The 12,136-nt window shown below is 36.6% G+C and overlaps 2 protein-coding genes and 1 long non-coding RNA gene across 5 annotated transcripts; 1 reads left to right on the top strand and 2 right to left on the bottom strand.

The window, feature by feature from the left end:
* Positions 1-111: 111 nt before the first annotated feature.
* On the bottom strand, positions 112-2,308 carry LOC149118180 (uncharacterized). The gene is made up of 2 exons (XR_016207703.1): positions 1,971-2,308; positions 112-545 (listed from the first exon to the last, which is right to left on the bottom strand). It is a non-coding gene; the product is annotated as an uncharacterized LOC149118180 (long non-coding RNA).
* LOC110061259 (sorting nexin-10B-like) lies at positions 545-7,192 on the top strand. Of its 3 annotated transcripts, XM_020768097.2 has the most exons (6): positions 1,032-1,290; positions 2,860-2,940; positions 3,053-3,162; positions 3,395-3,496; positions 4,989-5,179; positions 5,750-7,192. In XM_020768097.2, exons 1-6 carry the CDS (start codon positions 1,216-1,218, stop codon positions 5,764-5,766), a joined length of 576 nt encoding a protein of 191 aa, XP_020623756.1. In that variant the 5' UTR covers positions 1,032-1,215; the 3' UTR covers positions 5,767-7,192. The 3 variants fall into 3 exon arrangements, with proteins under 3 accessions (XP_020623754.1, XP_020623756.1, XP_020623755.1); XM_020768095.2 differs by having other exon boundaries at positions 545-1,290; positions 4,989-7,192; XM_020768096.2 differs by lacking the exon at positions 1,032-1,290 and adding an exon at positions 2,349-2,530 and having other exon boundaries at positions 4,989-7,192.
* Positions 6,885-12,108, bottom strand: LOC110061262 (nicotinamide/nicotinic acid mononucleotide adenylyltransferase 1-like). The gene is made up of 8 exons (XM_020768102.2): positions 11,972-12,108; positions 11,711-11,799; positions 10,670-10,737; positions 10,471-10,562; positions 9,399-9,484; positions 8,824-8,925; positions 8,643-8,701; positions 6,885-8,314 (listed from the first exon to the last, which is right to left on the bottom strand). Exons 1-8 carry the CDS (start codon positions 12,060-12,062, stop codon positions 8,218-8,220), a joined length of 684 nt encoding a protein of 227 aa, XP_020623761.2. The 5' UTR covers positions 12,063-12,108; the 3' UTR covers positions 6,885-8,217.
* Between the last annotated feature and the right edge of the window lie 28 nt (positions 12,109-12,136).

The following is a 12,136-nucleotide window of genomic DNA, read 5'->3' as shown; positions in this document are numbered from 1 at the left end:
ACGTGTCATGCGTGAAAAATAGATGTCACGTAAACTACTGATGCCAATGTTCTCTCTAAGTTACGTAAAAAATTGGGCAGGGTAATTTAGGATAAACACGACTATAATTAATTTATGTTTTCTTTTTCGCTGCTGAAACAAACTGAGGTAGGGGAGGGGCTACATTAGAAACTGCTTATAACATTTATGTCGGTGTTATTTTGGGTAGTTTTAAAGCGCAATAATTTCCCCCACCCCTGAAAAAAGTTGTCTTTTAATACTTCCCGATTGATAGAATACCTTTTGTTCATTTGGCAACATTTACGTCTTGTGCCAAAAATATTTCGGAAAATGCAATCTTAAATACTTCCTGTTGATTACATTTGGTTATCTGGGTCATCACTTTTCAAACGGTTAAAGCAATGAGCCATTAACAAAAGCGATATAACGGAAGTGGATCGCTATAAGGTTCCTGGGAAAACGAAACTTATTTGTTATCCATGATCCTGTTAAAGCACCGGTGTATCATTCCTTCGCTGACGACTCCCGTCCACTGCTCAAGCTATCTAGAAATAAAAGAAGGGCGAACTAAGGTTTAGTGATCGACCTTCGCGAAAATTTCGAAACATCGAGGTTGGACTTGAGTTCGAGTTCGACTTGGACTTTTCAACTCGAAGTCCGAAGCCTGCCGAACATCTGTCATTTCTGAAAATAGTAATTACGTTATGTAGGTTTGCACGGACAAGGGTGGCCTTGGGGCCAGGGGCTTTGGTTGTACGGCAAAAAGGGGGAGGGGTTATATTGGGTATATATACCGTGCTCCCCAAGGGTAAACAGTATTTTAGCACTAATAATATTATTAATCTTTGAAATATCAGGCTTTTACATGTAATTTCTGGTTTGATGCAAGAGTTTTGATTCCTTTTCTCGGGAGTTTTTTATTTAGTCATATTTTTGTGTGTGTGTATTTTGGGGGAAAAGGGTTAGTGCCGCCTATTGCGAAATTTTGAAAAGTATAATACCGAAGTATACGACTATCCCCCCTCCCCCTAATGATCAAATGTTCTCCTTTTGATTTTGGTTTTATAAATTCTGAGAAACGGCATTGGCCGAGTGATTCAGTTTATGCGGCTGGTCAATTTATATGAGAATTAATGCGTCGAACGCGTAAACCCTTTCAAAGATCATTCTTTTCCTCCGAATTGTATTACATGTTGTAATTGTCTTGGGACAGAAATGCCTGCGAAGAAACAGAAGGAAGTATCGTCAAATGAGAAGACAACAGCTAACGTAGGGAAGAGAACTGCACAGGTTGGTTCGACTCTTTCACATCACCGTCTTGTTGAATTCTTATTCCTTAAATTTTAATAACACCTGCTATTTGCTGTTGAGCCTCCTTGTTTTGAGCTGTTTTAGCAATGCCCACGCGTGACGTGCGACGTGTTGCTGAGTACTCGTGTTGCGTTACATCATTTTACGCTGCAAACAGCGGTATTACTTGACTTAAAGATCGAAAGCTTGAAGAAACACATCGTTCAGGAATTTATGGTGTATTTTATTTTCATTTGACTCCTAAAAAACAATCGCAGCTAATCGCTAAAATTCCATTACGTATGTTTAAAAATACGCAACATGGTCCAACAACAATCCTTACTCTCTCGTGACCTTAGGCGACCTATGTGTTTTAATAGCCTTGAGACTCACGTGAGCGCACTGTTTCAGGAATCAAGCGCACAGGCTACCCAAGCTCCTAATGTTATCCCTTTTTTTTCATTCTTATGTGAACGTTCAGCCTAACGTGCACGTGACATATGGCATATACTATTAAATAATGACCGTATGAATGAGTTGCCAGTAATCGGATACCCGTGTTTGCGCGGAGAACTCTGGGTTACAACGGTTTGAATTTATACAGGTTTGTATGAGAACTGATGCAACGGCTTTGCTTGAAAAGTCAATTATTCTTATATTTTGTGAATAAATCTACTTACCCTGTTGCTGTGTTGTATTCCTTGTTGTTTGCCAGCTCCTCAGGCCGATCTAACGGGATTTCGGCGAGTTATCGTTCTGTGTGGGTTTCCACTTTCTTTTTAGAAAGTGGAAACTTTATAAATTCAAACCGTTGTAACACAACACCTCCATATGCTGCAGGGCCAGAGTCACGTTTCGCGTAGTCAAAATTCGGTCGTTGTATAATAGTATATGCCATATGTCACGTTAGGCTGAACGTTGGCATAAAAGTGAAAAAAAAAGATAACATTGAGAGCTTGGGTAGCCTGTGTCAAGCGTTGCGTTACCGTGCTCCAAGTGTTGTGTAAACTGACCTTCGGTCGTCTGTTCATTGAATCACATGACAAGTCATGTGCCTGACGTATGCCCGCTTGCGTCAGCCAAAACAAACCGCGCTAACCGGTAGTTCCGCTTGGTAGCTTTCGTAGAATCGATTGCTCTCTGTGGAATGAAACTACGATTCTTTATAGTTAAACTTAAATCCTACTAGAAGGGAAAGCACTTCCATAAAATGACGATTACACCTAAAAAGAACTCTGAGGTATGTTTCTCTGTAAGATAACTGATATGGTTATGATTACGTCCTTACACATTTCGCGCGGGCCATCGACCGCGAAGACGCGAAGCTGTATGCATGTTAGTTTAAGGTCTGTAAAGCTCTTTTTGCCGAAACATCCAAAAGTAAAATTATATTTGTCAGTCGTTCTGTGGCATTCAAGTTGTTAGGGCCTCGATTTTTTTTGAAAAACCTGTCCGGCTGCCGGACATAGAGACACAGCGTTATATATGATAAAGAATCTTGTGATTGTCTTGTGCTGTGAAACGTAAGTTTAATCGATTTATTTCGTATTATGTTACACATGTTTCTAGATAGTGAAAGTGGACGTGAATAATCCTAAACTTCATATTTGCTCAGGAAGCAAGTTTGTCGACTACGAGATCACAATTGAGGTAGGAATTGCATTTTTTAGTGACACGAATTAAAATGTTTAATAATTTGCAATCCTTTCTTGGATAAACAAGGTAAGTCTTGTTGGATCTCATACTGCTTCTTTCTCTCCAGACTACCAACAAGGCTTTCTTCAGAAAATTTTCCAGCGTCAGGAGAAGATATTCGGAATTTTGCTGGCTTAGAACAAAGTTATCCAGTACAGAGATCAATGGATTTGGAAGGTATATAATAAAATTCTCTCAACACGTTTGCCTCCAATCCCAGGTATCATGGTCATAAGAGTTGAAAAGTTGATCAGCTCAGAAATGTTGCATGTCTTTAATGCCAGTAAGATCAATACTATTTGCAGAGTTCTTTTTGTTGGAACAGATAATGTATTTTTTATTCTTGTCATTTCACGTGCAAATTGCTTGTCACTGATTCCCCTATCTATCACTTGTTTTGTCTCATCAGGGAGCAGAATATTCCATGCCTACCTCCAAAGAGTTATTTTAGCAGATTTGATAAAGAAGTGATCGATTCAAGACAGGAGGGATTGCAGGATTTCTTAAATGAGTGAGTATCATATTTGTTTTGAGAAAATCAAGCAACACCCTGGGTACTTGTGCTATGTTGCAGAAAAATTAATTTACAATGAGATTGTTGTGGTGAAATTTGACCCGACTGATTCAGACATGTTAAATATTATTCCCAAATATTGATTCATCTCAGTGGAAAGGCAAATTTTTGCATCTATTCAGAAATGTTACTAAATTGCACTTGCTGCTGACAGAAGAGAAGAGAAGAGAATAAGAAAAGCTGGCGATGTTATTTTAACAGCATGATTCAAAGTATTAAGGAAATCTTATAAGGGGCAAATGCTATAGGACAAAACCCCTTATATGCCATGGAACTGCACTTATGAAAAAAAATTCAGGGGAAAGCAGATATTGCAGAGTGAAACGAAAAAGTTATCAACGTTTTCTTTTTGTTAAGTTCGTGATGTCATTTCTGGATATTAAAAAGCCTTGCACAATTATTGCAAATTTTCATTATCACGTTGTGAGACAGCTGAAACAAAAGATCATCTGAAACCCTTAATGAACTGGACATTGAATATCACAGCAAGCACTGAATGAGGTTTTCAAGTCTTTCAATATCCTTTCAGCAAGGTGTTAAAGATAACAGAATAGGTGACAGTTCCTGAACAATATTACAGTAGTTACATTTATTTACCCAAATGTTTAAGGGGCTACCCTGATGAAATTGTTTTGTCTCGTATTGCCCAACCAACACCATTTTTTGAAAAAGTAAAAAAGAAGCCCCAATTCATTGTCTGCCCTCTATTTTTTTTTATCAAATTCATGACTTGTGAAAGTATAAATTATCAGATGAGATCTTCAACACTTTTTGGAGGCACAAGGTCTCAGCACTAGATATTAAGTTATGAATAAGGCCCCTACCCTTGAAATTGGTTCTTAATTGAGTGCCCTAAAACCAAAACCAAACCAAAGTTATCACTCAGGCCAATCACAAAGGACACAGACAATTGAATGAACCAATCAAAACTCAAAGTAAAGTAATATGACTTACACAACGTTTGGGAAAGCATGTGTGAGCGAGTCATGGTTGGTTTTGGTTTTACTTCTGATTTTGGATGCAAAAGTGGCGCAAGTTTTTTTAAGCCAATTGAGTAGTGCAGCAATGTAATTACCAATTACTTATTGACACTGAAGTGAAAACTGCAATAATAGATTAATTTCTGTAATCAATATTAATATGGCTCTAAGGCCTAGGGGACTAACATAAAAGAAATCAAATTGAGGTTTGACACAAATGAGCATCTTCTTTTCAGTCCTTAAGCATTAGAGTTTTTACAATATTGAAGCTATATGTGCATGAGAGAGCAAATGGGAAAGAAATTATCTTATAAAGAAGTCCTATATAGGCCACTGCAGAAGCACAAATCTGCATCCATCTTTCTCTTATTTTGACATAAAGTGTGTGGTAAAAGCATTTTTCCTGGTCATTGAAGCTTTAATTATTATTTTAATGTTTTGTATTGCAGAATTGTGAAAGTCAATGACTTTCTTTCGTTTGCTGGTCTTCACTTATTCCTACAAACTCAGCTTCCAATACAAGAAATCAATGGCTTTCTTGAAGGAAAGTATGGAGAGCATGCCTCGGTGGAAGAGCTGATAACCTCACAAGAACTGGGGGATTCTAATGAGGAAGACAAATTATGTCATGTCTGTTTAAGTGAGGATTGCACATTGCTTAACTCTTGTAATTGGGACATTACATCAGCAGATAACATTTCAACTCATTCAGAGTCTTCTGAACTTGGTTCTGAAAAATTTCTATCTGATAGCTACAGTAGTTCTTTGGGATATCTTTCAAGTTCTGCAGAAAACAGCAGTTTCATGTACACCATGTATAGATAACTGCAAAAGGATAGTGTCTACATGTAGGACCTAATTATCGAGGCTCTATCATTGCATGTGACTTGAAAAATGTTGTCCTGAAGTTTTCAAGTTTGTTATTTAAAGCCCATCACAGTCTGCCTTGGCAGTCTTTGTACCATCTTTGTTTCCTTTTTGGCATTTTATACCTTCATATAGAAAACTGGTAATGATTAAAAGAGTAGCTTGCCTTCTTTATTGGGCTATTCTTACATACCACTTAATGTCTTTTGTGCAGCTTTCCTGAAACCAGCAATTAGTCAGATTAATTTTCATGAAACATTAATTTATTAAGAACCTTGTAACACATCATAAGACAATGTAATGGACAAACACACTGTGTCACAAGTTGCTACATTTGTTGCAGGAAGTGCAACCACTTGAGAAACTTGTCCTGCAAAAGTGGTACTCCAATCAAAGGCCAGCATCTGTGTGTGGAGTCCATTGGATGGTAGTGTGGCCAATCAAAAGTCTCTTTGCATCAGAAATAGTAATAACGCAAAGTATTGTAACATTTGAATTTGGGTGAAAGTTGAAGAGAGAGTTCTTCACAATAATATTGATATTCACCAAGAAAAATTGCAGCATAAAATTATTATTATTATGTTATCATCATGATAACTTGTTCACAGTTGATGTACAGAGATACATATCTGGAAAAGGCTTTATTTCTATTTTTGAATTACTGAACAGTATTTTTCATACAGTGTTAGACATAAAATTATTAATTTATTAGAAATAAGTTTTATTTATTGCTAGTACAGTGAATATAAATACTTGAGTCATTATGTGGTTCTGTTTTTAGTTCATAAAGTGCAACCAATCAAATGAATGCTACTGAGCTGTACCCGGTACTTGCATGGGATATTGTTGTATGTGAGTGGAATTTTAACAGCATTTTTCACTCTTAATTATTTGGAGGGAAAGGGTTTTTCATAAAATGAATCATCTGTTAATATGTCTTAAAGGGACTAGGTCACAGTATTTTTAGGGTAATTATATTTAGTTTTATCCACAAAATCTCAGTCATTTAATCAATCATGGAATGGGATGTCTTCTGAGGCATTCATTGAATGTCTGGAAGTGGTTACTTCTGAGCATTAATTCAGGGCTTAGAAAAAAACTTGAATTCCTTCCAACTTGACCTTCGGACAAGTACCTCTCAAATTTTGGTTGCCCAGCGGCAAGTCTTAGTTTACTATTTTTAATGTAGTTGTCACTGAGCCTTGCCCAGCTGGCAAGTGAGAATAGAAAGTTACTTGCCTGGTAGAAAAATCTACTTGTCCTGGTCAACTGGATGACACTTTTGTCAAGCCTTGATGATAGATGACACTTTGATACATAAACTTTTGAAAAGAAGGGCTGCTGTTTTTCAAGCTCACTCTAATGTAATCTGTTTTAATCTTCAAGTTTGCCATTCCCATGTCTGGCTTTCCTGTGTGTTTTTTTTTTAAATTCTAAAGTTTTAAGGCATACTGTGTTACTGTGACATTTCACTTGACTTCATGACAATACAATAAGATTTAATAGGATCTTCATACCTAATTTACAAAAATATTGCAGTTAGAAATTACAATAACCAGTAGGTAAGAGCTGAAATTGCCTAAAATTAGGTGACCTAGCCCTTTTAATTAAGTGATTAAGCTTAGAAAGTATCACTTTATTACTTTAAAAGTAAAATGTTGCTATTAATTTTTGTTTATATACTTTGTCAAGTGTTCATCCACACAAATACATTCAACATGCTGTTTCTTCTGTTAGCATTTTCTTTTACCCTTATTATTGGGGCAATAAATATCTTGTTTCTCAACTCATGCGGTCTATTTAGAAGAATCTTGACCTTGTCAGTGAAGAGACCTCCCATATTGACCTACACAGATCATAAAATGACCACTGTTCTAATGATTCTATTTATTGCTCTGGGTGCCAATTTACTTTTAATAGCTGTCAGTGAATGACAATAAAAACTCAGTGTAATGCAAGAACTGAAACATCGGGTGTTTGCATGGTCAGTGAAAATAATCATAACACCATTGATTCCAAGTATGTTCACATTACATTGAGATGAGAAAGTAGTTTAAATATATAATTGGTGTACCTGCCACTTGTAAGCCCTGGGCTTATACAACAGTCTTCATAAGGGCTTCTAGATAGACTTGTAATAGGAGGGGCACATTTCGAAACAAGCTAGAGAGCCTGCACATGTTGATCAAAATAGTTTTTTTTTTCATTCAGCTTTGGTAATGGAGCTGGAAGGAGGGCACTAGACAAAATAATAGCTGAAAGACACTGCAGGCAAGTTGATTGGAATACAGTGTATGATTGACAAATTGATGTCAGTTTTTTATGGGTCTGTGCTCTTATTGATGACAAATTGCGTCACAACATTGTTAAAGTGGCTGTAGAACTGCGAGCTACAGGCAAGTGGTTCGGTAGTAAACTTGGACAATGTAATGACGCAATAAATTATCATCAACAAGAGGACAGACGAAACACTGATGTCAATTTGTTTTTACAATAACAAGACCCCATCATGGTCAAATGCCGGGAATAAATAAGGAGAAAAGATGCCCTAAACTTGCCATAAACAAAGATAAAACATTGTCAATAGCTTTTCTCGCTTTTTGATTGGCTGCCTAAAAAAGTCCATAAAATCTCATTGGTTAAAAAGTTGACAGTTTGAAAGTTGAACTTGAAAGCTTGTAGAAATTAAAATTTTATCCGCCTGTCCTCTTAATGATGATAAAAATGAGCCAATCAGCGCACAAGGAATTAGACAATGTTGTAAAATAACCTATTGAGAAAAAAAAAACATTCTAAACTTGAAACTATTTATCACTTTGTTGGAAGATATAGTTCATTTCTTTTTATGTACTCAATTACAGGATCGGGAACCAAATACTTCACACTTTCACCTCTTCTAATAGCTCTCCTGAAAAAAGCAAACAAAAAGTAGAACACCATCAGAGTGTGTTCAGTCTTATGTGAGTAATTAAAATAACCCTAACACCCTTGACATTATAGATTTGTGGATTTGGTGGGCAAATTTCCCTACAAAGCTATCACTCATACTGAGTATGCCACTTGAAGGAACATTTTGTGATGACCAAAACCAGCTTGACTGGCCAACTGGTTATCCAAAGGATGGGCAAAACCATGTTTACATTATATGATTTTTTTTTTTATGAATTTATTTTTACACACAGCAAAAAAAACTTCTCATTCTATATTAATAGTAATAAATGAATATAAAACAGAACCTGATCTTTGTAGCACTGACATCATTTGAAATCCACTCTGTGACAATGTGAATGTTATTCTGCAGGGCATCACAAAGCAAAATGGTCAGCACTAAATATAATAATATTTCAAAATAGTATTTTTAATTTAGTCAAACAAAATTGAAATTTTCAACCACAAAAATGTTAAGCATCTACTTACTTTGTGCTTAGTAAGAACATCTGACTCATAGATGAAAGATTCTGGGTTTGAGCCTACTCGAGATATGACAACAAGACCATGTTTTCCAACAATTTTCTCAATCTGTAAACAGCAAGAGGTACAAACATCACTCAGTGATCCAAAAAAATATAGTATTAATAACGGAAGGATTCTTACATGTAAAAGAAGTGCATGAATAGAAAATGGGTGTAGATTCATCAAATGATAGTGGTAACTAGTCACACTTTTGCCAGTTAATTACAAGTTGTTTGCAGAGCATTTTTCATGTCGTCATTCTTTTAATTTGTAGTCATATCAAATCGTCAAAAATAGTGCATGACTGTAAGTTACAGCTTTATAGCTAGTACCTGACAGAAACAGTTCTACTTTCACATGCTGTTTCAAGAGATCTGTTGGCTTCATAATGTTCACAGTTGTCATGAATAAGAGTCTTTTCCACAAACTTAAAGACATCACATCAAATAATTTGTGATCATCAAGGGTGATTTTAAAATGTTTTAACAAAACAGACTGGCTACATGACTTTGTATACCTAAAAGCTATTTGCAACTTACATCCTCATCTTTCCATAGATTTGGAACAGCAAATGACTCCAAAAGATCAGCACCACAAAGTAACTTTACCACTAAAGGACTAGAACCTAATAGGCAAAACAGATGTACCAAAGTAAATTACATTAATTTTTTATTTGTACACATGCACATTATTTTGACCAAGTTTTACAAGAGTTCCAGTATTCATTAACCAACCACAGTGCATATGTACATTCTTTTAAAAAATCTGACTGACTGAGGTGAATTTATAATAATTATTATTGTGTGGATTCTAGGGGTGAGGGTTGTAAGTTCTCACTTCCCTCTCTACATCAAGTCATTAAAAAATATGTCTTGTTCAGCGGGGATATGTAACTTTGGCCCTCATATTTACACCTCTCCTGTAGTCCTGCCACATACTGAACTCACCCCAATCCCCCAAGGCAGCCACCTTATTAGGTCTCTCTCTCTCTCTCTCTCTCTCTCTCTTGCACCAGGGAGCAAGAAGAAAAGAGACCCTAAAGTGATGATGCAATAACAAAAAAAGACAACAAACAAACTCATTTCAAGAGCTACTAATACTAACCGATTTTCCAGTGGGTCAATCATAAGATGTTACACTCTAGCAGAACCTTGCCCTTTCTTGATCCCAGCCCTTGGGGGGACTCCCATGTGAAAAGGTTGAGGAAGCTTGTCGGAAAATTTGAATTAAGCCCCTAAAGGAGACCCACCCGGGCATAGCTCAAGCTCTGTTTGACCCCTAAAAGATACCACTTAAAACGGAAGGGCTCTTGTAGCAGCCACTGTTCAGGAAGGGAGCCGACGCTTGCAGACCGAACTCAAGAGACCAGCAGAAATCAAGCCTAAAAACAGAAATAAGAGCATTTTCTAAATTGCTGTTTCTTTGAATGCACCCTAAAAGATACTTTGGCAGCTAAAAATAGTGGCATTTCATCATGGACACCCTAAGTGAAACCAGAATCCTTGATTTATACCACTAAGCAATACAACAAGTATTCCTGACCTTTTCACATGGGAATCCCCCCACCCCCAGAATCCCATCACTACTGACAACATATTGAGAAATAATTACCTGTAAATTTATTAGCAGCATTCTCTGTCATATGATCTAGAACCTTGGCTGTCTCTGTCCAACAATCTAGTTTACTTTCCCAGCTATCAACGCTGTCCAAAGAAAAGAATTATTATCAGAAAATACGAACACACCCAGTACCACAGATCTGTTAACAGTAAGTTGGTCATAAAGGATTTAGAAGAACAGACTTATTTACCTAATCCACTCTGATGTTTCAACTCCCAGTTGACACATTTCAACTCTGTGCTTTGATTCAACTAGGTCCTAGAAGTGGAACATAATAAGATTCAGAGCAGACAGGTATAGATCTATATATTTTAAAGGGTGAACTATATTCCAATGAACAACCCTGACAGGTAAACCATGCTCTTATCTGTCATGCCGATAATGCAAGTTGTCTTTAAAAGCATGGGATGTATGCACTGAATCAACTGCAAGTTATCAGCAGGGAAGGGGAAGGTGGGACTTCCAAATAAAATTTACTGAAATGATCAAAATAAGTTTTAAAAGGTAACAGAAACCTGTTTTGAAGGCATGGAAATCATTTTCAGCCCTAAAAGCTAACTTCCAATTGTTTTTAGTATGTCAGTCCTGTTATATTTTAGTCAGGCTTACACTCTATGTGCTACTTGCTATCTAAGAATGAAAAGGATTATGTACATACATATCATACCCTATAAAAGGTACAAGAACCACTTTTAACGGTGGTCATGTTAGTTTTGAACACACTAAGTGATTCCAAACCACCAAATTCAACCTCTAAAAGGTATGACATGATCACCCCCTTCACTCTTCAAGTTCATCCACCCCACCCCCTCCAAGGGTCAATTGACTAGGCAGGGGCACCCGCATGTGAGGAAATCATTACTGGGAGAGGACTAAAAAAGATGAGGCTTAGAGCTAGATAATTTAGCAAATTTTTGTGACAACTCTTTAAAGCATAAATTGATATGATCTATAAAAAGGAAGGCTAACTATTAAAGGACCCATACGTTATGCAGCTAGTGCACAGCATGTTGCTTTGCATTTTAGCTTAATTTCTCTGAATTGCAAATGATTATTTTTCCGAAACAGGAACCAGCTGCAATCAGGAGTGTTTTGAGCAAATATTTAACAAAGAAAATGCAAACAACTTAAAGTTAGCTTAAGCATAATTTAGTTGTTATTCAAATACACATGGTCGACAGCTCGACAGAAGACGAACTCATGATCAAATATGCGCGATTCGCTATATAACCTTCTTCTTGTAAGCATCGTTTACTGGTGAAAATATTCCTTGTACCACCGTGTAAATTCCTGTTTTATGAAGAGCATCGCGAGCTATTTCTGCAAAAGAATTAAAATGACCATTCAGAATAGAAACATCATGTCAGAAGCTAAGTAAAACTTAAGCTTAATTGAGCATAATTAATCGACATTAAAGAAAGAGACCGGAAACACGCCAAACATAATAAGTGGTAAATGAGGAATATTGAATTTTTGAAAATCTTATCGTTACCAAACATCCTCAGATGAAGGAAAGTGATAGGATTAAAAGATCCACAACTCAATAACACGACTCTGGTCTTGGAAGCAGTTGCAGCGGCCATCTTGTTTTTTGGACCATATTAGTCGATACGGAAATATCGATTACCTTATACTTTGTTGCCCCTGGTTACGCCAT

This window comes from Orbicella faveolata, unplaced genomic scaffold (genome assembly GCF_042242905.1).
Source record: "Orbicella faveolata isolate gen_17 unplaced genomic scaffold, um_ofav_v1 contig_1, whole genome shotgun sequence".
In the NCBI taxonomy this organism is placed as follows: Eukaryota; Metazoa; Cnidaria; class Anthozoa; order Scleractinia; family Merulinidae; genus Orbicella; species Orbicella faveolata.
This window is presented reverse-complemented; position numbering and strand designations above follow the sequence as displayed.

What these genes read in the sequence shown, in the direction of transcription:
- LOC110061259 (XM_020768095.2), top strand. Translation starts at nt 1,216, where the DNA reads ATGCCTGCGAAGAAACAGAAGGAAGTATCGTCAAATGAGAAGACAACA. An exon ending in GAGATCAATGGATTTGGAAG is followed by an intron (nt 3,163 to 3,394) that starts GTATATAATAAA and finishes TTGTCTCATCAG; the next exon opens with GGAGCAGAATATTCCATGCC. An exon ending in TTGCAGGATTTCTTAAATGA is followed by an intron (nt 3,497 to 4,988) that starts GTGAGTATCATA and finishes TTTGTATTGCAG; the next exon opens with AATTGTGAAAGTCAATGACT.
- LOC110061262 (XM_020768102.2), bottom strand. Translation starts at nt 12,062, where the DNA reads ATGGCCGCTGCAACTGCTTCCAAGACCAGAGTCGTGTTATTGAGTTGT. An exon ending in GAAACATCAGAGTGGATTAG is followed by an intron (nt 10,563 to 10,669) that starts GTAAATAAGTCT and finishes TTCTTTGGACAG; the next exon opens with CGTTGATAGCTGGGAAAGTA. An exon ending in ATCTATGGAAAGATGAGGAT is followed by an intron (nt 8,926 to 9,398) that starts GTAAGTTGCAAA and finishes TGCTGTTTACAG; the next exon opens with ATTGAGAAAATTGTTGGAAA.